The following is a 26,055-nucleotide window of genomic DNA, read 5'->3' as shown; positions in this document are numbered from 1 at the left end:
GAGCTGCTCTGACACACTACTAATCCATTATAATCGTGACAGTGAGAAGGCATTTAGAGCAAATAGGGTCAGAGCTGACATCATCAAAATGACAGTTCATGTAATGATGATTCCACAAAACTGCCATCAATTTCCATGCTGGTCTGCTGATTCATGCTGGTTTAGTGCTATAGTCCAGACCACCGCAATAAAAATTCTGCCATCATTTACTCGGCCTCAAGTTGTTTCAAACCTGTATGGATTTCTTGTTTCTGCTGAACCCAAACAAAGATGTTGAAGAATGTCAGTAACACTTTTTGGACCCCATTGACTTCCATAGTATGTTTGTATCTACTATGGAAGTCAATGGGGTCCATCAACTGTCTGGTTACTGACATTCTTCAAAATATCTTCCTTTGTGTTCAGCAGAAAGACATTCATGCAGGTTTGAAACAACTTGAGGGTACGTAAATGATGGCAGAAGTTTTCTTACCATATATGTTCAAACAACACATTGATATTATATTATATTGGTAATTGATTTGAGAATTCTCAGTTTGTATTATATTTTTACTGTCAATGTTACAAAAAAATTAAACAATTAAACATTACAAAAATTGAAGCTTATATGTTTCTTTATCATATATGGTCAAACATTAAATATATAAAACAAACATAAATGTAATTTGACAGTCTATTTTGATTCACCTTAATTCATCCTATTTTACTACAAAACAGATTAAAGAAGTTCAAGTAAGTTGACACTTTAACATCATAATGAGATATCTGTTCGGTTCTTGATATCGGTTTCTGCTTTACATAGTGTCTTTCCCAGACTGGAGCATAGATTTTGATTTGCACCGCTCCTGTTCCACTCGACGTAAAAGAACACCCCCTGGTCCTCCTCATGCTCAGTCAGGGTTGGTTTGATCTGCTTAAAATCAACACAAACACTGGGAGCACTCGTGTGGTCTCGGGCCCTATCAGTAGCCGTATAGCGGTCCTCAGGCAGGCACATGACTCCAAAACCCTCAGTCCAGCTACCCATTACATAAATGCTTCAAAAGTTCAAGGCGCATGTAAAACACAGCTCTGGTTTCCTTGACGACCATCAGACGGCAAAGGCCAGTGTCTCTCTCTCTGAACTTATCAGAAGTGTGGCCGGTGTCTCTCTCCAAATCCTACAGGTCAGCCATGCATCTCACTCGACAGGACCAAAAGATTGACATTGTGTTAAGAAACCAGGGAGCCACAGACTCAACTTTTGAAGTAAGTGCCAAAAAAAATGCTCTGAATAAAAACAGCTCGATTCTGAGAAAAACATGTTTTATCAATTGCTGCTTGTTTCTCTTCATCTCATGTGATTTTATAGAAAGCCTTGTTTTGTCAGTTTTAGTTACGGGCAAGTCAATACATGGGTATCACTTTACAGTAAGTTTTCATTTGTTAACATTAGTTAATGTATTAACCAGCTTGAACTATTTACTCATTAACTATGAGCAATACATTTGTTACAGTATTTATTAATCTGTGATAAATCTAGTTTGTAAATATTCAGCTGTTTATTGTTTGTTCATGTTAGTTCACAGTGCATTAACTAATGTTAACAAATACAACTTTTGATTTGAATAATGTATTAGTAAATGTTGAAATTAACATTGACAAAGATGAATAAATGCAGTTCATTAATGTTAATGAATGTGAGACAATACTAGTGTATATTGTTTTCTGGAGTCATGTGGTGGATTATGGGTTAACAGAGATTAATATATCTGTGATTTTGCTTTTTGAATTATGAGGTCAAAATGTTACGTGACAGAATGCAACTGTTCAAACTGGATTCCAAATTTCTTAGGATCATTTTCAAATCATCATAACCATCTTCTCATAGTGGAATTCTGCAGCACTAACATGAGTAATCTGAGAAGTTAATAAGACATAATTTGTGGTTTTGAGAGACCATATGAATGCTGGGCTTGTTGAGGTAATATTATGTTTATAATATTTGAAATTCTTGTCGCCACCATATTATGTATTAGTAAAATGCTTTACAGTGCCAGTTTTCAAACACACATAACCGCAAAATCAGAAAAATGTAATATGCAATGAAACTGCATAAGTTCAGTCTTAAATAATTAAGTCTGATTCCAATATGATGTAAGAAAAATATTCGCAAGTATAATTATTATATTATATATTATATTAACACACTATAATTTTTTTTTTTTGTAATCAGGATTACGGCACTATTTATAGTATATATTGCAGAATATACTATACAGTTATTGAAATAAAATAACATTGTAACGTTAACATATATGATTTATTTATTTATTCATTCTCTGATAATGCATCTTTAATAATTAAGTTTATTATTCATTCATTACATATATATAAGTTGTGGGTTAATAATTTGATGTAATAGCCTATATTTTGGGGGCTTCATCCAATAAATGAAAGCATTATTATAAAATATAGCATAACAGATATGAATAAGTTTAGCTCTTGTCAATTTGTTTCATATGTTGCGGAGGGAAAGGCTGATAAAGACCAGAGTAATTTAATTACGGACTGAAAACAGATTTAGAAAGGTCAAATGGCTTTGGGGGAAACTGTGGGACACCATCTTGTTGTTTTAGATAAACACGCGTACTTCCTTAAGTGCAAAAAATAGACACCATAGTCCAACAATAACCAACACTCCTCCCTCAACCAGCTTTTAATATTTTGCAGATATAGGCCAACTGGGTTTTATGAAGGATCAGTCACTATGTGGAATTTCATGCCATGAGCAACTACATCATTGATTAACATTTACATATACAACAATCATATCTGCAAAGCAAACCTAAACAAAGCATTAGTAAAAAATAAATAGTGCATAACAACACAGCCTGGTTGGTAGGCAGTGTGAATTCTGTGACTTAGTAGGCTACATCAATTAGTAGCCTATTATATTTATAAAAAAATATAACTCACAATTTGTCCAGACTAATTCTGCCTTCACGTGATATTGGAATTATCGTAAAAACGCCTAGTTTTATAGTAAAAAAAATTGGACATGAACGCCCTCTCAAGTCAAAATTGAATGCAATGAACTCGTAATCACGACAAGTGGGAAGTAGGAAGTTTCCGATAGCACGTGAAGGTAGAATTTGTGTAGCCTACTTGACAGAGCACAGAGTCAGCGGTGCTAGACCCGAGGCCTAATAATGTGAATGAAATACCCACTAACTACCACTACGAGGCGGCAGCGAAGCGTGAATGCATAGGTTTTTTTTTTTTTTTTGTCCAGCTGTTAGATAAACCTCAGCTACAATGTGTTTACCGTATGCAAATCGTTGAACAACATTAACAAATATGTGGGTGATTCTTTAATTGGAGATACATTTGAAGTCCGAAGCCATTTATTTTTAACAGCTTTACCAAAATTTTACTCCAAAAACACATTTTTATTTGTTTTAATTCTTTTTAAGAGTCACAAAATGTTAGAGTGTAAAACTAGAAAATATTTTATTTTAAAAGCTATTTAATGATGCTGAAAGTCATGATATCATACTGTCCTTAGTGGGTGGTACTTTTTTCAAACAAGGGTAAAATATGCATTAAACATGTTTTAAATTACAAATTTCAGGTTGGGGTTTTAATTATTTTGTTTATAAATTATTATTGGTGACAGTTTCCAAATTATGCTAAATTAATTTGTTTAAAAGTAACTTTTATTGTTGAAAAATACCAATCCATAAATCCTGTGTCAATTCTGTTACTACATGTTATTGTCTCTTTAAATTATGCTTATCTGTCGCATCAGTATCCTAAGCAACGCAAGATGATGTCACTTCCCTTTTGGTATTAAACTCTGAAGAACTAGGAGGTATGTGTTTTGTTCTCTCTGAAGCCATGTAATCTTACAGGCACTTCCACCAAGAGTTCTTATATAACATGTCAAAACTGTTTCAACAATCTCATAGGGAAAGCAAAGTTCAAAGATATTAACAAAAGGAGGTATTAAAAGTTTTTAAAATCATCTCTAGTATCAGGCCATGTGCTCTTAGCCTTTATGCTAGCATGTGGTGTTATTAGTAAAAAAATGCTAAAAATGTCAACTCTGTTACTGTCAATTCTGTTACCAAGGTACGGTAACAGAATTGACCAATGCCTTGGTTTTCACACTGCCCCTGCCTTGGTTACAATCACACAATGATACAAACACACACAAAAATGCATAATGTGTGTTTATAGCCACACACACACACACACACACACCGAGACACACTGATCAATTGGGTTATTCTACCATGATCAGAGGATTTCAACACACACACAGACACACACATGCACCATCCACCCAAGTATGTGTGGTTATTTGTCATGCTACCGTACAATAATATAATACAATGTAATATAATGTAAAAATGTGTGCCTCAATGAAAGTTAATGGAGTATGTTTTGTATTTGGAATGCACAGAGTTTAGTATATTGGAGAATTAAATTTTACTTTTGATCAGAGAACATTATTCTTATGTAATTTGCTGATACACAATCAACTATGGTCAATGAGACTCATGTGAGGGTCAAGTGCATGCACCAAATAGGAAAAAATTGATTCTTTTGGCCTGGTCGTGAAGATGTTCATTGGTACCCACATGAGGACATCCTCAGATTAATTCCACCCCCGACCAAGGTTGCGACACGGCATGTAGAGATCCAGAGGGATATCTGGTCGAGTATTTCTCAATAACTCAGCAGTTATTTTCTTGTTATAGGCATGTTCTGGTTGGTTTGGGTCAATTCTGTTACCCCCATCAATTCTGTTGCCAGATGTGTCAATTCTGTTTTTAGTCTTTCATCTTGAATATTAATGAGATAATACATTGAAATATCAAACTACTTAATATTGTTATTTTTATATTGTGCAAGAGTAAGATATATGTTATAGTTTTATCTCTAGCCTGTAATGTTCAAGTAATTTGATAAAAAAACTAGTGCACCCTTTGGATAATCCACTATTGCCTGGGGGTGAATCTAATTTTGAAGTTGTATAAATATAACATTTAATATCTGTTTTAAAGGCCTGAATAAAAGGACTAAATGACAAATGAAACTAAAAAGATTTATAATTTTTTGATGTACTGTTATTTCTATATATTTGGTTGTTCGTCCGTAACAGAATTGACGAGAAAAACTATGAACAGGTGATATTTTGATAAAATAGAGAAAATAATAAACTATCTGTATTTGTATAGCACTGAATATATCAACTTTAAAGTGTTTTCAAGGTAATTCTTAAACAATGGTTCTGTATGACAACCTTTAAAAAAAAAAAAATTGAAGTGCAAAATGTATCTCCAATTATAGAATCACCCATGTATTAATATCCTTAATGGCTGATTTGATGTGTTATAGACGTGGCTGCACAAACAACATCAGAGCATGAAACAGAAGCATGGTTGCGTACGAAACAAGAGCTGAGTGGATTTAAATGCCACACATACAGTAGGCTATGCAAAAATGATAATCTTCTTGGGAAAGCAGACATGGTTTTATAAGTGATTTAATTGCTTTCAACACCCACTGTGTCGATATATGAACCAGGAGGTAATACCATTTAGAAAAGCCTCGTCAGTCGAGTGCCTGGGGGGCGGCGTTGCTCAGGTAAACATGTGTAGCCCTTAATTCGTGTAATAAATTTACTAGCTTTCATGCCAAATTCAACCCCTGGACCTCAACCAAAAGGGAAGTGGTATGTATTTTCACTAGGTGGGATTGAGTATAGTCGTAAATTCGTAAACCATGACATCACAAATCCCAGTTTATCTTCACATTAAAACAACTGTCGACACAAAGTGTAGCCTATGTAGCACACACATCCTTATCAGAGTTAGGTGCTTTTCAAGAACTGTCATCACATGTTACTATGGTATGTCTGAATAAATTACATGCAGATACATTCCTGTAATACTGACATTAGTATGACATTAATTAAAAAATCTTTAAAAAAAGTATAGGCCTATATAAATATCTGACTGGTTAGTTAGCTAGCTAGCTTATTTCTTTTTTATTTATTGTTCAGATATTCTGTCTGGTTACCTAGCCTGCCTAGTCTGTTTATTTGTTCATCTATTTGACTGGCTAACTAACTGGCTAACAGTTTCAATGACTGTCCGTACATCTATCTACCTGTTCTATCAGTCTATCTGTCTGTCTGTCAGTCAGTCTATCTATCTTTCTATCTGTCTGTCTATCTATCATACAGTGCTATGCATAAGTTTAGACACCCATGCTAAAGTTGACTAAAAAGAGGAATAAAAAATCATCTTTTGGAAATTGAACTTAATGCCTTAATTTAAAAAAATAGGAAAAATCCAACCTTTAAGGACACCAATTTTCTTTGTGAATGAATAATGTATCGTAAATAAATAAATGTTCTTCCTTAAAATACAGGGTGCATAAGTTTGGACACCCCTATGTTAAACTCCCATAGAGGCAGGCAGATTTTTATTTTTAAAGGCCAGTTACTATATGGATCCAGGATACTCAGCATCCTGATAAAGTTCCCTTGGCCTCTGGAATTAAAATAGCCCCACATCATCACACACTCTTCACTATACCTGGAGATTGGCATGGAGTACTTTCCATAAGATCATCTCTCAATGCAAATCAAACCAGCTGTTAGGCTAACTGAAATAAAACCATGCCAATCTCTAGGTATGGTGAAGGGTATGTGATGATGTGGGGCTATTTTAATTCCAAAGGCCAGGGGAACTTTATCAGGATGCAGAGTATCCTGGATCCATGAAGTAACTGGCCTTTAAAAATAAAAATCTGCCTGCCTCTATGGGAGTTTAACATAGGGGTGTCCAAACTTATGCACCCTGTATTTTAAGGAAGAACATTTATTTATTTACGATACATTATTCATTCACAACGAAAATTGGTGTCCTTAAAGGTTGGATTTTTCCTATTTTTTTAAATTAAGGCATTAAGTTCAATTTCCAAAAGATGATTTTTTATTCCTCTTTTTAGTCAACTTTAGCATGGGTGTCTAAACTTATGCATAGCACTGTATGTCTGTCTGTCGATTTATCTACAGTGCTATGCATAAGTTTAGACACCCATGCTAAAGTTGACTAAAAAGAGGAATAAAAAATCATATTTTGGAAATTAAACTTAATGCCTTAATTTAAAAAAATAGGAAAAATCCAACCTTTAAGGACACCAATTTTCTTTGTGAATAAATAATGTATCGTAAATAAATAAATGTTCTTCCTTAAAATACAGGGTGCATAAGTTTGGACACCACTATGTTAAATTCCCATAGAGGCAGGCAGATTTTTATTTTTAAAGGCCAGTTACTTCATGGATCCAGGATACTCTGCATCCTGATAAAGTTCCCTTGGCCTTTGGGATTAAAATAGCCCCACATCATCACATAGCCTTCACCATACCTAGAGATTGGCATGGTTTTATTTCAGTTAGCCTAACAGCTGGTTTGATTTGCATTGAGAGATGATCTTATGGAAAGTACTCCATGCCAATCTCTAGGTATGGTGAAGGGTGTGTGATGATGTGGGGATATTTTAATTCCAAAGGCTGAGGGAACTTTATCAGGATGCAGTGTATCCTGGATCCATGAAGTAACTGGCCTTTAAAAATAAAAATCTGCCTGCCTCTATGGGAATTTAACATAGGGGTGTCCAAACTTATGCACCCTGTATTTTAAGGAAGAACATTTATTTATTTACGATACATTATTCATTCACAAAGAAAATTGGTGTCCTTAAAGGTTGGATTTTTCCTATTTTTTTAAATTAAGGCATTAAGTTCAATTTCCAAAATATGATTTTTTATTCTTCTTTTTAGTGAACTTTAGCATGGGTGTCTAAACTTATGCATAGCACTGTATCTATCTGTCTGTTGTTCACTCAAAGCTGAAAATTAATCTGTCATCTTTTGTTGTTTTGAATCCATATGTCTTCCATTGAAAACAGAAAAAGATTATGTTATTTAGACATCATCAGTCACCATTTACTGTTGTTGCATCTTTTTTCCCCATTCACTAACAGAGAACGGTGACTGACACTGTCATTCTGCCAAAACTGTTCTTTTGTGTTCCACAGAACAAAGAAAGTCCGACAGGTTTGGAACGACATGAGCTGAGTAAACGATGACAGAAGTTTCATTTTTGGTGAACTCTTCCATTAAGACATCATCAATCTCACTACCTTATAATGACTTTTTCGTTCACGCATGGATGAATCATTTTTCCTTAATTTTAAAGAAATGCTATGTATTGAAATTGACCTGAGGATATGTAGCTTATGAAAAGAAAAGAGCAAACTCCTTAAAATCATTCATACATGCATATGCGCTGGACCGAATCGCGTTAAATCAAGTCACTTGTTTGCTGTATCGTATATCCCCCGTGAGGTGCTCTGGCCTGGTTTTTCTTAACTGCAGATCAACCTCAGAACAAACACTGTTTAAAAGGCCCATTATTTGGCTGCATGCATGCTCATCTGAATAAATTTCTCAATGAGCATGAAGCGAAAGGAAAAGGGGTGATTGGGAAACTCATTGACTTGAATGAGTCACACGAGAAAGTAAGTATTTGGGAGTTATGAAGATAACATAGATGCATGACAGGAATGCATTAATGTCTGATAATGTGTTCCTCTGAAAATGAACCAGTGGTGTATTCTTCTAGGAGACACAGAAGACAGAGCCTCCTCAAAAGAATTAGCATGACATAATTTAAGAATTTATATTTCTCACTCCAATCTAAGCTCTAAAGTTGTTAGCCCTGGATTTAGTTTGAATTACCGATATTAAATAATATTTTTGAGTTGAATAAAACCAGTTAATTTATTAGATGTTTCTGGGTTTTTTTTCTTTTCAGTTTGTCATTTCCCTCATGTCATCTATACTGAAATGCTGCCTTATAGTTTGCCAAAATGGTCACTTATGAGGTTCCATAACTGTTAAGATGCTGCTTCCTATGTAGAGAATAAAGTGGCTCACTTGGTTCTGGAACAGAGCTTTTCTCGGAACATTAAATGTCTCCATATCTTGTTTCTCGGAAGGATTCAGTGGTTACTGCCCTTTGCTCTCTTAATTAACCTCAATGCTGATATGTCTCCTTGTATATGCTGGAATAATCCCCACTACTTTCAGATTTCAGATGGCATCAATGACCCTGAGAAGAACGTTATCACTGAACCCCGTGCTGACAGTTTGGAAGAGGGCCTGGACACAAGGCCCGATGGCAACCTTATCTACTCCATCAATGATCGCCCGCCCTGGTACCTCTGCATTCTTCTGGGTTTCCAGGTGAGACACAACATGCTTCAAATCTCTAGTTAGCCTTTCGAGAAAGGCGGCTTAACCCCCACCACACGTAATGACATCTCTGCACACATCTCTTCTCAAGCGTACAGGCCTCTCCTGATTTAAACAAGTGACCTTTAATGGCCTTTTTAGGGTTAAATTGAGCTTGAGGGTAGAGTTCTCCTCATTGCATGCCAAGCAAAAGGTGTGTAAACATCTGGATGGTAGAGTTGCCTTGAAGGGCATGAGCAGAGTGACTAAAAGATAAGGTTCAACTCCCTAATACCCAGGAATGTTGCACTGAAGCTTGGTCACATCTGATATTTCACAGATCCGCTTATTTTACGTATCATGTTGTTGCAGATGAAATATAATGTGGATAACATTGAATAAACTTTTTTTTGTCAAGTTAGATACTGATTTTTAATAATTCAAACCCCTTTATCTGGCATTTTTGTATTTTTTTTTTTTTGTGGGCTATATTAGCTATTGAGTATGCATGGACCTTCACTAACCGGTATCCTAACCGAAAATAGTAGACAATCCGGGTATCTTTGGAATACTCACTTCAACATGCTATGATTTGGGACATATATTTATGACGAATAGTAGGTGGATGGTACCAGTCTACACTGCAAGTCCGCTAGTCACCTTGCTAGTTTGCAGTGCTTAGGTGCTTAAAATTGGAATGTTCAAATTCTCAATCATTTTTATTGTTGCATCACACAGTTTAGACATGGTGTAAAGTCTTGGTGACTAAAATTATTTGCTGTACTGTTTCTTTCTAGTAGCTTTTCCTGCTAGAGCTGGGAATAGATATATATTTTATGATCCAATATTGCAGTTCACAAGCTCTTAATTTGATCAATTTGATTTCATTTTAGTATGAATCTTTTGGGGTATATTTCAGTTACCCTTTGCATTTTGCTTACATAGCTTAAAGGGATAGTTCATGAAAATATTTTACAAGATGTCAATGGAATTCAAAACTGTTTGTTTACCAACATTCTTCAAAATATCTTCTTTTGTGCTCTGCAGAAGAAACTCATTCATGTTTGGAATGACATGAGATGAGAAAATGATGACAGATGATGAATTAACATTTTTGTGTGAGCTATAGCTTTAAGGTTCATTCCAGCCAAGAATAAAAACTATAATGCTAACTACAATAGTGTCCGTTCGCACTAGTGGACGATAACGTTATTTTTTTAAGCGTGCACTACAGCTTTAGTTCATTAACTGAAAAAAATCAGTCTGAAAGTGATTCAAATGATATCTTTCCTCTGTGCTGTTTTACATATTGTTGGCATGCTCTCCGCTAATTAAAACGGTCACATTAGCAAAACGTTATCCATTATCTATTGTCAATAGTGTAAGTCACACAGAAATTAGTTTACCGTTTTCACAGTCACACAAAACTCGAGCTGGTTGTTATCATTCTTGGGGCCCTATCTTGCACCCAGCGCAATTGACTTTGAACACCGACGCATGTATCATATCATCACAGACGCACGTCGGTAAATTAGGGAATGAACTTGCACTCGCGGGGGCGGTTCAGCGCAAAGAGGAGGCGTGTTCCGGCGCAAAACTCCCCTGGTGCTATTTTCCAGTTTTAGAAAGCAATTGCGCCACTGACCAGGAAAAAAACAGTCTAAAGACAGTGGCGCGTTGCGCGTTAGTGATATGGTATTTTAAGGGCGCGTGCTTGGCCATAATGTAGCGTGTTAACGCGCATCCACTTTGATTCTCTAATAATTATAAACAGACGCAGCAGTTTTCATTTTTGCAAATCATACATTATTACAAGGAAAAATATTAACACACGAGGGAAATCATTGTTGTGCCCGTGAAGATGTGAAAAAGATCTATCTAGATTAAAAAATAATAATAATCTAGATTAGGCTACACATTTACCCAAATTATACGCCCGTTTAACCGAAGCTAATTTGGGTGGGTTTCTCCCATCATCCCGAATGTCACTTCTCTGTGTTTTACGGCCCTGACGAGAACGTCGGTCTCCTCGGCTTTGAACTGCTCCTGGTGTGCGCTGGCAAATCCGCCGTTATAATAGCGATCCGCCGTGGAACAAGCGCGCCGGCTCTTGAAGGGAATGTGAGAGGACGCTCTGATTGGTTTATTTCACGTTACGCCCAAACCACACCTATGAATAATGAAGCTACTTCAGACCAACCCCTTTTAGATTTGCGCCAGGCGCAAGAGTCGTTTATCCCGCTGGGAAAATAGCAACAGCGCCGGGATCCGCCCACAAAGTTACTTGCGCTTTGCGCTTTGACACTTGCGTTTCAGATCGTTAAAATAGGGCCCTTTGTGTCATCATTCCATTTTGTAAATGGTCTCTTTAATTTCAAACCGCCAATTCTCATTAAAAACGGATGATTTCTGGTTGCTTTGACGCCGCTAATTATCATCGTCAGCCTAAGCGCCTAAAGGCTTCACTGCCACTCTTTACCGTGTTATTACTTATTATATGCATCTGATGTTCAAGGTGAGGGGAATATGAGCCAAAGCATTCCACTTACTCGTGGAATGACACATGGAGATCAAAGGCAACTGGGTGGGGGGAGAGAAAGGCCAGCAAGGTACACAAGGGACTCGCATTGACATGTGAGGTAAGATGATGTGCTGAGCGTAAAGAGGAGTACAAAGAAGAAGTCTCACTCCTCCAGCATGCTCGCTTTCATCTCTCCGGTGTCATGGAGGGGAGGAAAAGGCAGGGAGAGACCTGGTATTTCATGTCAGCGCAGACTCCCTTGGAGCCCCCAGCCGTTTCTGCTTTCATTACCGATGTTTTTACGCTAATGCACGTCCCTCTAGGGTTCTGAAATTTTAAAATTCAATTCAACTGTTTTACCCGCTCTGCTCTACTTGGCTTCTGGGGGAAGGCAGCTGTGAAAGTATAAACCAGAACAGCCGAAAAACAATAAAACAACAGGAATTTAAGTGTGGATAACATAAAGCATCAAAACCGTACACATTTATTTCCATACCTCTCCTGCTGTGTAAATAGTCTCCCGTGCACCATCTCCGTATCCGCACGGTAATCTCCTGTCAAAGCTGCTGAGCATTCAGGCAGGTTTAACTTTTTCTGAGCCTGACAAATTTATGAAGCTTACTGGTGAGAGTAAAGAGGTGCTATCAATTCACAACAGATAGTCCAACATCTGTCTTCCATTTCTCGCACGTCTCCCTGGCTTAGTCAGGCCGGATTTAAGATTTGCTACATTTTTTGTGATCATCTGTCTTCGATTGTGTCTCGTCCCGCATAACAAGTTGTTTGCGATGAACCTAAGACCGGTGTCATCCATGGTAGCTCTTCATACCCATTTCTTGCGTCACACAGCATTACATACTGGCATTTGGTGGCATCCTGGCAATTCCTCTCATCCTGGCTGAGCCGTTGTGCATCAAAGAGAACAACGCTGCCAAAAGTCAACTCATCTCTACCATCTTCTTCGTCTCGGGCCTGTGCACCTTGCTACAGACCACCTTCGGGACCAGGTACGGGGATTAACATTCCTCAATGTGTGTGATATCTGAAGTTATATACACTGCCTGAAAAAAAATGCCTTCACTCTTAAAAATTTCATGGATGTTAAAGGTTCCATAAAGAATTAAAGTTCTGTCATCATTTACTCACCCTTATGTCGTTCCAAACCCATAAAGAGATCGTAAAACTTATCTATATGAATCAAGCGGTTTACTCCAGTGTCTGTAGAGACACAATCGCTTTATTTGATTAATTCATCAACTCACACATCAGTTGTAGTAAATGGAAGCTCAATGTTCACTTGACGTGCAAGAACCAATGAAGTTCATTCTCGTGTCGCGCATCACGTTTGAGCTTCCTCAAGAACCAATGAGGTTCATTCTCATGTACCCCTTTTCCACCAACAAGAACCAGGTGCTGGTTCAGAGCTAGAGCTAGAGCCGGTTCGGAGTTGGTTCTACTGACGGTTCTTCTAAGAACCGGTTTGCCTTTCCACAGGCTAGAGAGCCAAAACAGAGCCAGATCTTACGTCACTGTGTATACATCTCATGTTGCCCAGCAACGCTAGCGCGGCAGCGCCAAACAAAAACACACCAGGCTTGTTCAAGATGGTTCGGCTTCACGCAGACCGATCGCCGCGTGACATTAAAGCACTGCGAAAGCGATCCAAAAGCACAAGGAGTCGTATGCTCTCCAAATACTCCCGGAGCTCTGATCGGTCCGCGCCGCTCCGATGCATCTCGAACAAGTCTTACATCAACAATGCTGTTCGTTGCGTTACTATTGATGCTCATGGCTTTGCGAAACTACATCGGCATCCAAACACGGTGAATCCAACGCGTTCGTGCAGCTCGCCGTAACTTGCATAGACGGAGATTACAATCGAGCAGCTATTAGCTCGATTAGCAGCTATTTAAAAAATGGCGGTCACAAGTTTTTTTTCGTCTTGTTGGTCACGGTAACCCCGCCCCCAGCCCCTGACGCAAGCAGTTCTTACTCTAGCCCAGCAATGTTTTGGTGCTACTTAAGAACCACTTTTACTGGTTCGGAGCTGGTGCTTTGGTGGTCGAAAAACAAAGAACCGATTTGAAACTAGGCTCTGGCTCCGAACCAGCACCAGCTCTGCCTTGGTGGAAAAGGGGTAATGTTACGCAGCACGTTTGAGCTTCCTCGAGAACCAATGAGGTTCATTCTTGTGTCGCGCATCATGTTTGAGCTTCCTCAAGAACCAATGAGGTTAATTCTCGTGTTACGCAGCACGTTTGAGCTTCCTCAAGAACCAATGAGGTTCATTCTCATGTTACGCAGCACGTTTGAGTTTCTGCAAGAACCAATGAGGTTCATTCTCATGTCGCGGATTACGTTTGAGCTTCCTCGAGAACCAATGAGGTTCATTCTCGTGTTACGCAGCACGTTTGAGCTTCCTCAAGAACCAATGAGGTTCATTCTCGTGTCGCGCATTACGTTTGAGCTTCTGCAAGAACCAATGAGGTTCATTCTCGTGTCGCGCATTACGTTTGAGCTTCTGCGAGAACCAATGAGGTTCATTCTCGTGTTACGCAGCACGTTTGAGCTTCCCCAAGAACAAATGAGGGTAATTCTCGTGTTACGCAGCACATTTGAGCTTCCGTAAGAGGTTTGTTCCCGCTCGTCAAGCAAGTTTGTTTGAACTTCTGTTTATGTTCGCTGATCAATGTTTATATGTGAATAAATGCCTAAATTCAATCTGTTCCACATATAAAGCGATTGTGTCTCTTCAGAAAATTTGGACAAAACTGCTAAATTTTTATGGATTAGTGTTACGATCTCTTTATGAACTTTTTGAAGCATCAAAGTGGTAGTTGCGTAGCTACCAATGGAGGGAAAGAAAGCTCTCAGATTTCATCAACAAAATGTTCATTTGTGGGTGAACAATCCCTAGCCTGGGTTTCCCCATTCGATTTTATTCACGCTGAAAGGCAGTCTGGATACCATGGACCAGATTTTCACCTCATCTAGGGAACCAATCACAGAACGGGGAGGGAGCAGCAAGACGATGACGACATATATGCGACACAACTAAGCAGTTTGTTTATATCCATATATACCTTCGACCCTCATGTTTATCTTGCACAAACGGCAATAGTCGCTGAACGTCATTATTTACACAAAAATATCTTACCCATCGTCTTCTTCCTTGTATAATTTCTGTAACTCTACATACGTCATCTGGTATAATGGAAACAATTGGCTATGAGCTACGTACAGGCGCATTTGATAGACATTCTTAGCACCCAATAAACGGCGCCGGGCATTCGTAAACCACGCCTCAAATACGAGAAAATGCACATGTGGTTCCCAGACCCAAGTCTCAATGAGAATTGGGTCTGGCGTTAGCCAGGCTACAATCCCTTTAACATCCATGGAATCTTTGCAATGCACAAAAAGGTTCTTTAGTTATTACAATCTTCTTTGCACTAAGAAAATAATGGTTCCCTTTCAAGGGAACTCGAGCTGCGTCGAGACTCGGTGGGAACGCCTTGCGTGATTGCGTCGTGAAGAACGTGAATAATCAGTCCAATGGAAAAAGGGTAGACGTCATAGGCGGGTGACGTCATCGACCAGGAAGCTATAAAGCACCCTTGCGATCATACCACATTAGCTTTGTTGCCTTCAGCAAGCGCTATCTGTAAACTGTCCATGTCTATTTATTGTTGTCTGTCTCAGTATCTATATATATATATTATGGAGAAACAAGAATTCAAACGTTGTGTTGTTCCCTACCCTCGTTTTATCTCGGGTGGGGACGCGCATCAGCTTTGCGTTGCTTGTTTGGGAGTATAGGGTATGATGGAGCTTCATCCATCAACACCGCAAAATTTAACATGTGCATAAGCAATGCTTCGATCGCTTTTTGTTTCTGCTTCTTCTCCTGTGTTTTGAGCCAGAGATACTGTACTATATTAAAATATGTGTAATAGTGCCCCCTAATGCATAACAGTGAAAACATGGATTGCAAGAAAATGGCGGGGAAAGAGTTAAGTCATATTAGTACAAAACATAGGAGTACTGGTTTTGTCCATACAATGAAAATCAACAACATTGAACACTGACTGAAAATAAACATCTGTGGTGATGTTCCACAGAAGAAAGAAGTTTGGAATAACATGAGAGTGAATAAACAACGACAGAATTTCAATATAAGTACATTAAAATCAGTCTGGCTCTCGTCTTTTCAGCCGGGACCTTTGCATTCAACGATTTTTATGAACTCCATAATTCAGTGAAAGGAATATAACAATGTTTTGTATGACTCCTGCCAATGTTTTTATGATTTAACTGACATAATCTATAAAATGATTTATGACTTCGCAGGTTGCCGATCCTCCAAGGGGGGACGTTCACCTTCATCACCCCGACCTTGGCTATCCTCGCCCTCCCCAAGTGGAGATGCCCAGACATGAGTGCCACCGCTCAACCGAACACCACAGATTCTGCAGCCCTCCTCGTGGATGGCGATGAGGTGTGGAAGGTCCGCATCCGTGAGGTACTGTAGGAAATATTATTTCAAACCTGAACCTAATTGCATAATTTGAAACAAGTGTGTCTGTTCTTAGCTGCGAGTCATGTGTCAAAAGGAAATGTGTGTCAAGAGCAAAAGAAATAAGGACAGATGGACGATAATGATCCACTAATGATGTGGAAAGTGAGCACATACATTTTAGTAAGTTTTGGAGACTCGCAAATCTTTACGAAACCTCATCCAAACTGAAATCGTTGGAAGCTTTGTGAGTGATTTCAATCCTCGTAGTGATTCTCTCATTGAACTTTTAAAGACATTTTAAATGGCAAATGCTCCACAAGAATGAAATATAAGAACACTCTTGATATGTATACGCACACAGTTGGGTAAAACCGTTGTAAATGCGTTAAATTAAATATCATTAAACATGTTTCATTTAATATATATTAATTACAATACATAACAATTATTAAATAACAAATATTGATAAACATTTGCACGTCGTTAAAGATTTTCAATTGTAAAAAGGTTTGATTTAAAAGCTGTCATGGAAATTATAGTTATCAGTAATGTACAAAAATTTAAGAATGCTCTTATACCATGTACTTATGAATACTAATGAGATGCTGAGTCTGCTCATTTAAAATGAGTGTTGACTGTAAAATTAGAGAATTTTTTGTTACTGTAATAATTTTACTTTGTAAAGTCTCAGATGTGAAGAGCAGCTTTTGTCTTAAGGAGGTTACAAAAGGAAAACCTATAATATTTAACATCTGAACGACCAGATATTTTCAATCAAAGGCATTTTAAGTTTAGCCTTAAGTATTGCAAAAATGTATTGATGTTCTTTGTAAATTAGAGGGAGGCTTTAAAGTTATTCAGTTGTATAGGGTAATTCAAATATGTACATTTACAATAAATGGAGAATGGAATGAATCCATGCATATATTACTACCTATATGAGGTGAGCCCAGTACTAAATCAAGGAGTTAAAAATTGTTATTATTTTAATAGAAATGAACAGGTCGTATATATGAGATGTCGTACTGGTCACTCAAGACTCGCTCATTCATATTTATTGTGAGGGGAAGAGAAACCAGTTTGTGATGCATGTAAGAATTTCTTGAATGCAAAACCTATTTTAATAGAATTTAAATGAAACGTGCAGGAGATAACCAGGGAATAACTCACAACTAAACGTTAATGACGCGAAACACAGAACTAGGGAATTAAATACTTAAATTAAAGACAGAGAAATCAAGGTAAAACATTACATGTGCACAGCTAATTAACAACCAAATAAACTAACTAGGAACACAGACAGGGAAAACCAAAACTCAATGAACGTACCTTGTTTCATGAATAAATATGTACAATTTTCATAGATTTTCTCAGAACATTCGGACCATTTTTTTCCCCCACATTCCGTAGATCCAGGGTGCTATTCTAGTGGCCTCAATGCTTCAGCTTGTCCTGGGCCTGTCGGGTCTCGTGGGGCTAGTGCTGAGGTTCATCGGGCCGCTGGCCATTGCTCCCACCATCAACCTCATCGGACTGTCGCTCTTCATCCAAGCTGGGCAGAAGTCAGGAGCTCACTGGGGAATTGCTGCACTGTGAGTTACTGCAGAATTACGTGTAACTTCGAGAGCCGAGTCACTAATCTGTATTTCTAATTGTGTATGGCTTTCGTGTGGCTCTCACAATGCAAGGGCTCTCACACGAAGGGTTCAGTTATTATCTGTACAGATCAACCCTCTTCAGTGTTTTCATTTCAATGATAAAACATCGCTCAGATCCTTTGATGAAAAAAACGCTGTTCATTACTCACCCTCAAGCATCCCTAAGAGAATACATTAATCCTGCCATCGGTTTGAGCGTCTCGCCCCTCTGACCCTCCCTGTCCAGGTGCCACAGTGTAAACAAAGGTTTAAAGCACATATGTGTGTGTGACCCATCAGGTCACTTAAACATCTCATCTTAAGCCCTGTAAATAAGATTCAGGTTGTGGCAGCATTAATTAGTGTACAAGACAAAAGATGCCTGTTTGTTTGTTTGTTTGAACAAATAACGTGTTGATTTCTGTGCGTTTTTACTTTTATTTTAAGTTCGTTGTTGTCAGCTACTTAAAAAAAATTAAATAATCAAAGCAGATGCTATTTATGAGGATTTTTAATTCAGTATCAAATTAAATCCAATCCTTATTCATAATCCTCTTCCTCATACTCGTCCAGTCCTTTAATCTGATCCTCACTAGTCTTAATCTTAAACCTTGCCTACACCATATACAATATGGCAAGCTTTGTTGTTAAAGTAAACCAATTGAATTAGAGTAAAAAACCTGAATCGTATGCACATTAAAATTATGGTTTAGTTAAAAAAAATGGATTATTGACATTTTGTTCTTGAAGAGATCACGTTTAAAGCATTCCAATCAGGGTTTACACGTGGCAGATACTTGGAAAGAATTAGATTTTTCTTTGCTGGACCTAGAAAACAGATAAAAGTAATGGATTAAAACAACTAGAATCATTTTAGAATAATTATGTTTAATATGGAAACAAAGATTAAGATGTTAAATATTTGTAAATTGTATAGATCTGTGCATTTGAGCTACTGTCTTTCTAATGATGATATCTTGTCATCTTTCTACAGAACTGTTTGCCTGATCCTTCTCTTCTCCCAGTATTTAAGTAAAGTTAACCTTCCTCTCATTGCTTATAAGGACAAGAAGTGGAAAGTCTTCCAGTACCCTCTCTTCAAACTCTTTTCTGTGAGTGTATTTTATATCATTATAATTATGTCTGTATAATATAATTACGTAGGTATATCTACCATGGGATCCAAAGGTATGAGGCCACTAGAGAAAATGATTCTGCATTGCTGTTTAAATTGTCATTACAAATGCTATAATAGCATAACAATTTGAGTGAAAAATTGAATTTCTTAATATTGGGTATGTCCTCAATTTGCTTTAGTGACAAACTGGCATGAACTCCACAAGTTTGTGCCTGGTAAACCACGTTTTTGAATCCTTCAATTAAATTAGTGACCTAGAAATAGTGCAGATTTTAGTGCAACCATTTTCCAGGTTGCATTCACACCGCCAATTGGAACTCTGAAGTGACAAAGCCGTGCTTGTTTTTTGTGACTTTTATTTTGACGGCACGGCATATCTTTATTTAGACGGTGCTGAGAACGTCAGCCAGAGCCTGAGCACACAGTGCTCACATTCTCCATGTTCATTAGTTTACCATCTGTCTAACAGTCCTGTCTACTATGTTATTAGATATAACTATTATTATATATAGAAAGTAGACCGTATTTGAAAAGGTTGCTAGCTGAGCAGAAACACATAATCATGTTTTGCTTGGTCCCCGTTGGATTTTCTCCTTAGCGTAAAGGTTAATAGGCCCACCTATCACTGTTTTCCAAGGGGGATTATTAGCTGTCCATGAGCTAGCAGCAGGATCAACTTTATCACTCTCTATGGGCTTCTCCCTGGACTTTATTCCTTAAAGTCTACTTCCGCCAATAGTACTAGGAACTATGAAAAGGTTTTTCCGTTGCGAAAGCCACTACTGATAACATATAAGATATTAGATGTAATCTGTCACATGGTGGTTTCGAAGTAACTACGTCTAAAATACCGCTCAGTCTGTGACAATTTTTTTAAAATAAAAAAATAATAGTTTCAAGCTTTACTCTTGGCAAACAATCAAGAAATACCCCAGGGCTAATGCTTGCCTTGTCACATTTTACATGCTACAGATACGGATTGCAAAAAGATTCCTAGCATTACTAGCCTGACTATAATTGACATGAGTGAGCTAATAAATCCAGCCTGTAAAGGTTCAAAAACAAGAAAGTGTACATTGTGAAGTCCATGACAAGGAGATGTAGAAAGCCATATGTTTGTGTATGTTGTATTTAATGTACAGGCTTTATTTGGGATGTGTGGAGCCTGGCTGGTGTGCTTCCTGCTGACATATTTCAATGCCCTGCCCTCTTCCCCGAATGAGTACGGATACATGGCCAGAACTGACATCAATCTCAATGCAGTAAAAAGTGCTGCATGGTTTTATGTGCCTTATCCAGGTGAGCCTTGCTATTATGTCGTCATAATTTTTTACAAATTTTATTTAAAGATTTCGAAGACCCATATTTGCCCATATATAGTGAAAGTTTTTTCACTATATATATATATATATATATATATATATATATATGTCATTTATTCTTGTGATGGTATGATTTGTGCTTAAGAAACATTTATTATTATTATCAATGTTGAGTACAGTTGTGTAAATTTTTTTCAGTATTCTTTGATGAAAAGAAAGTTTTACATGAACAGCATTTATCTGAAATAGAACGCTTTTGTAAAAACGTTCACAGAACGGTAATGGTACACAGAAGTCACGAGTCACGGTTCCGTAAGTACCTCGGTTTTTGGGTCACGGTTCGATACGAGTTCAGTACAACAGGAAAAAGTTACAAATTAGGGCTGTGCAATAAATTGAATTTCAATTTCGATTTTGGCTCCCAACGATCACCAAAATAGTACAATCGAGTAAAAGCGATTATTTTGCCATGTTCTGTTGTGCAAGATCACTCTTATTTTGTCTTGTGTTCTGAATGACACACGCACATGCGCCCCTCCTGAAGCCATAACCTCTCTCAGCTTGAATGTTTAAATTGATAAAACTTAAAAAGAAGTGAAAATTATCAACTTTATTTACGATGCCGATTGTGCAAGTGACAATTCCGTCATGTCCCGACTCCTGAACGCGAGAGTTTCGGCGCTTGCCTTGTCCAACCCATTTTGAGAGTGAGAGAGAGAAAAGACGCAGCACCACTGAACACTCACGCGGTTTGTGAAATTGTTTGTGAAAAGTTTTTAAATTATTGATTTGATTTTATAATGAATTAAATTAGGCTACTCATACAATCTACTTGCTAAAGTGAATCAATGTTTGCGGGGGAATTTCCCGCATTATAAGTGGTAGACCTGCGGGAATTATTAAAATACTTATTGAAGTATTATCTGCTATAGTATTTATTTTAATAGTTCAAAAAGTACAGTAAATGTTAAAATTTCAATTTTTTAAGAATTGTTGAAAGGTGTCTTTTTAATAAATGCAACACGTTCCCAAAATCATGTGAACTAATCGTGTTACATAATCGTGATTTCAATACTGACCAAAATAATCGTGATTATGATTTTTTCTTTTGAACAGACAGTAGTGCTTGTAGCTGCCGTCAAAGGCAACTCGTATATGTCAGTTCAATATGGTTCACAGTTCAAATATAAATATATGAGGTTAAAAATCATATGATTTAAATAAATTATGTCTCATAGCCAATAAATGATAATTTCATGTTTATTTCTTTCTGTTAAAGGAACACTCCGACTTTTTGGGACTTTAGCCTATTCAACTTATCCCCCTGAAGGCGAAGCACTGCTACTTGGGCGGAGTGATAACCGCAGCACCTGAGACGCGCCGTGGTGAGGAGCAGAGAGTTCGTTCAGAGCGCATCTCAGGTGCTGCGGTTATCACTCCGCCCAAGTAGCAGTGCTTCGCCTTCAGAGAATATAGTTCACAGTATTTATATGGTTAAAATATGTCTGTGTCTCATGTGACTTTGTTTTTTGTACACTCTGTGACTATACAAATCACAACATGTAAATAGGAAAATGTTTGCGTTATTTTGTCACTTATTTGGATTAGTATGCTAGCTGCAACCATTTACATCCAGTCTTTGTGCTAAGCTAGGCTAGCGGTGTGTGCGTCAAACAGACTTATAGCACGCACGGAGATGAAAAAGGTATGTATGGACTTATCTAACTCTGGGGGATAAGTTGAATAGGCTAAAGTCCCAAAAAGTCGGAGTGTTCCTTTAAAAACTGTCACAGAGTCATCACTTCCGCCCACTGCACCTGATCACTACACTCCGCCCACCCGATCACAGTCACCTAAATTCTAATCACCTGCACCTGTACACTCCCTATTTCATGATTACACTCCCTATATCAGCCACCGTTCCCTTCACTTCAGTGTCTGGTCTTGTCTCTACACGACCTAGACTACTTACATGAACTTCCAGCTACCGATCTACTTACCTGAAGTCCTAGCTACCGATCTACTTACCTGAAGTCCTAGCTACCGATCTACTTACCTGAAGTCCTAGCTACCGATCTACTTACCTGAAGTCCTAGCTACCGATCTACTTACCTGAAGTCCTAACTACCGATCTACTTACCTGAAGTCCTAACTACCGCTCTATTTACCTGAAGTCCTAGCTACCGATCTACTTACCTGAAGTCCTAGCTACCGATCTACTTACCTGAAGTCCTAGCTACCGATCTACTTACCTGAAGTCCTAACTACCGATCTACTTACCTAAAGTCCTAGCTACCGATCTACTTATCTACTTCTACATAGTTGAAAAAACACCCACATTTGTTATCTCTTGGCTTACCTGTGCAAATTCCTGAAGAAATAATCAAATTAATCTTGTCATGAATTAAAATACCAATTCATGATAGCAAAAAGTTAATGAATGGTTTGATGCAAAGATACATGGTTTCACTGGAACTCATTAAACAAACATTTTGTCAACCATCTGACGGCTCTCTGAATAATATATGAAAGTTGATTTTCATAGTCAATGAACATGAATGTTAGCTATTTCATAAGTACTGTCAAAGCTGGTTCCCAACTGCTGTTTGCCAGCTGTTTTTACGACACGTCTGTTAAAAAAGAAAGAGCTATCTTGAATGGTAGTGTTTCTTTCAGAATCCAGAGATGAGAGATACATATGCTCTGAGGGCATTGGTGATAAAGTGACATGAATGGGGCTTCTCTAATTCATCCTGAAGAACATTTAGGAACTGTCAGTCACCGGGAACCCTAGTTTTCTTTGCTAGGGTCAATTCTCACTCATAAAGGTGAGGTGTATATTGTCTATGACAGTGAGGCTTTGAGCCCTCACCCATTCAGCGTGCTTCCCTCTCAGGTCTTTTCAGTCGTTCTGTTGTATTAAGAAATGCATTCAACACCAATCGGTCCTCTGCTATGAATCAGCTAGCACATATATATGTATTTGAAACAGCTTTAAGGTTTCCATCGTTACTTTTCACTGCGTCCCATTTGACTTCTTTAGATAAAGCCTATTAGTTGTATCACCCAGGGGCTTAAATGTTCGGGAAGGTGGTATTTTAAACATCAAATAGCTAATACAGGTTTGACTGCATCAGTGTCTGAATGTTAGTGAGGACAATCAGTCATTTGGCTTGACCCACTTAAATCCCTTGAGACATGTGCTCCGGGCTATACAAGAATAACTTAACATGGGCCTCATATTACTGTTTTTTTTTTTTTACCATAGTGTGTTTCTACTGTGTATATTCTACTACTGTGTGTATTATCCTTTTTGCTTTATATAGCTATATATATATATATATATATATATAGCTATATGAGAGGGAGAGAGATTTGTGATATGGTACATTATCCTACTGGAAGTAGCCACACACTGCAGTCATAAAGGGATGGACATGGTCAGCAACAATACTGAGGGTAGGCTGTGGTGTTTAAGCGATGCTCAATTGGTACTAAGGGACCCAAAGTGTGCCAAATTCAAAGTGTTTACACCAAATTCTGACCCTACCATCTGAATGTAACAGCAGAAATCAAGATTCATCAGACTAGGCAATGTTTTTCCAATCTTCTATTGTCCAATTTTGGTGAGCCTGTGCAAATTGTTAACTCAGTTTCCTGTACTTAGCTGACTAACCCGGTGTGTCTTCTGCTGCTGTAGCCCATATGCTTCATAGTTCAACGTGTTGTTTGTTTAGAAATGTTTGTTTGCACACCTCGGTTGTAACAAGTGGTTATTTGAGTTACTGTTGCCTTTCTATCTGTTCAAACCAGATCAGTCTGGCCATTCTTCTCTGACCTCAGCCCATTATCTGTAGACTCTAGAGATGGCTGTGTGTGAAAATCCCCAGTAGATCAGCAGTTTCAGTAATACTCAGACCAGCCCATCTGTCACCACGTTCATAGTCACTTAAATCACCTTTCCTCCTCATTTTGAGGCTGAACTTCAGCAGATCGTCTCGACCATGTCTGCATGCCTAAATGCATCAAGTTGAGTCATTGGGAAAACGTCTCGGTTACGTATGTAACCCTCGTTCCCTGAAGGAGGGAACGGAGACGTAGGTCGTGACCGACCAATAGGAATCTCGCTAGAGAGCCGATCTACTTCGAGTGAAACTAAACGAGCCAATACACATTGGCGTGCAATCATTTGCATCAGCTGCGCAGCCTCGCAGCGCGGGTATATAACGAGCAGCTGGTGATTGCACTGTAGTTTTTTGCTGAGGAGCCAAGCCGATACGCTGGCTGCCCCGGCGGGCGGCAGCAGATGTGGCGACGGGACCTACGTCTCCGTTCCCTCCTTCAGGGAACGAGGGTTACATACGTAACCGAGACGTTCCCTATCAGTCGGTCACTACTACGTAGGTCGTGACCGACCAATAGGAATCCCTACCAAAGCGCCACAGCTGCTGCACCCCATCCAGCGCCCTGTGCAAGCCTCTACACCTTCTTGCCTGGAAGGACGATAGGAGGCGGCTTACACAGAGTGAACCTGTCACTGTTGTTCCGTGATAACCCATACAGTGAGATTAACACTGGGAAAGCGTGCCCGAACTGAAGGAGGGGAACGCTGCGGAAGCCACATTCTCAAGGAGTTAAGTGGAGATAACATATGGACTAACCCGAGGGTTGTACAGCATATGAGTAATGGGTGACTTAGCCTAAGGGAAAGACACGGGCTTCCGTTTAGGAGCAGCCGTGGAGAATATACACATATGGGATCCCCGTAGGGTCACACATATGGGACCCAGCCTATATCCGGTTCTCAAGGATTCAGCGGATACAGGCCTGGCACAGGACGCTCCGCCATGTCCGGCCCGAGGGTGTTCGGAGGACTCACAGGTTTTTCACACTGGAGAATAAGGGTGCACAGTAGGGTGCAGCAAGCCGACAGAGCCGGGCCTCTCAGTGCTTCTACCCGTCTAGGGTGAGAACACGGGAGGAGACCGGCTCTACACGTAGGCTATAGTATCTAGCGAACGTGTTAGGTGTCGCCCAGCCCGCAGCTCTACAGATATCTGTTAGCGAGGAGCCACGTGCCAGCGCCCAGGAGGATGCAACGCCTCTCGTGGAGTGTGCATGCAACCCGAGCGGGCAGGGCACGCCTTGAACTTGGTAAGCCAAGGCGATGGCCTCCACTATCCAGTGGGCCATCCTCTGCTTGGAGACAGCCTTTCCCTTCTGCTGGCCTCCGTAACAGACAAAGAGCTGGTCTGAGGTCCTGACGCTTTGAGTTCTGTCCACGTACATACGCAGAGCGCGAACGGGACAGAGCAAAGCCAGGGCTGGGTCTGCCTCCTCCAGGGGCAGCGCTTGCAGGTTCACTACCTGGTCCCTGAAGGGAGTGGTAGGAACCTTGGGCACATAGCCAGGCCGGGGTCTTAGTACAACATGGTTGTCACCCGGCCCAAACTCTAGGCACGATTCGTCGACCGAAAATGCCTGCAGGTCCCCTACCCTCTTGACAGAGGCCAGTGCAACCAGCAGCAAAGTCTTCATGGAGAGAAGCTTTAGGTCCGCTGATTGCAATGGCTCAAAGGGAGCATCCTGAAGTGCTCGAAGCACCAGGGAAAGGTCCCAAG

At 39.0% G+C, this 26,055-nt stretch overlaps 1 protein-coding gene across 3 annotated transcripts in view; it reads left to right on the top strand.

Moving 5' to 3' along the window:
* The first annotated feature begins 1,136 nt into the window (after window positions 1–1,136).
* The window catches only part of LOC306993587 (solute carrier family 23 member 2), a 38,376-nt gene continuing 13,457 nt past the window's right edge, over window positions 1,137–26,055 (top strand). The window contains exons 1-7 of one of the 3 annotated variants that reach the window (XM_079603453.1): window positions 1,137–1,248; window positions 9,154–9,309; window positions 12,668–12,825; window positions 16,169–16,340; window positions 17,748–17,929; window positions 18,969–19,086; window positions 20,255–20,411. In XM_079603453.1, the coding sequence (XP_079459579.1) occupies window positions 1,174–1,248; window positions 9,154–9,309; window positions 12,668–12,825; window positions 16,169–16,340; window positions 17,748–17,929; window positions 18,969–19,086; window positions 20,255–20,411 (1,018 nt within the window). In that variant the 5' untranslated portion in view covers window positions 1,137–1,173. Of the gene's footprint in view, window positions 1,249–5,376; window positions 5,723–9,153; window positions 9,310–12,667; window positions 12,826–16,168; window positions 16,341–17,747; window positions 17,930–18,968; window positions 19,087–20,254; window positions 20,412–26,055 lie in introns of those variants that run through there. The other 2 variants (XM_079603454.1, XM_079603455.1) reach the window with 2 other exon arrangements.

The sequence above is a fragment of the Phoxinus phoxinus genome (genome assembly GCF_949152265.1).
Source record: "Phoxinus phoxinus genome assembly, chromosome: 25".
In the NCBI taxonomy this organism is placed as follows: Eukaryota; Metazoa; Chordata; class Actinopteri; order Cypriniformes; family Leuciscidae; genus Phoxinus; species Phoxinus phoxinus.
Note: the sequence above shows the minus strand (reverse complement) of the source record. Positions and strands in the feature narration are given on the sequence as shown.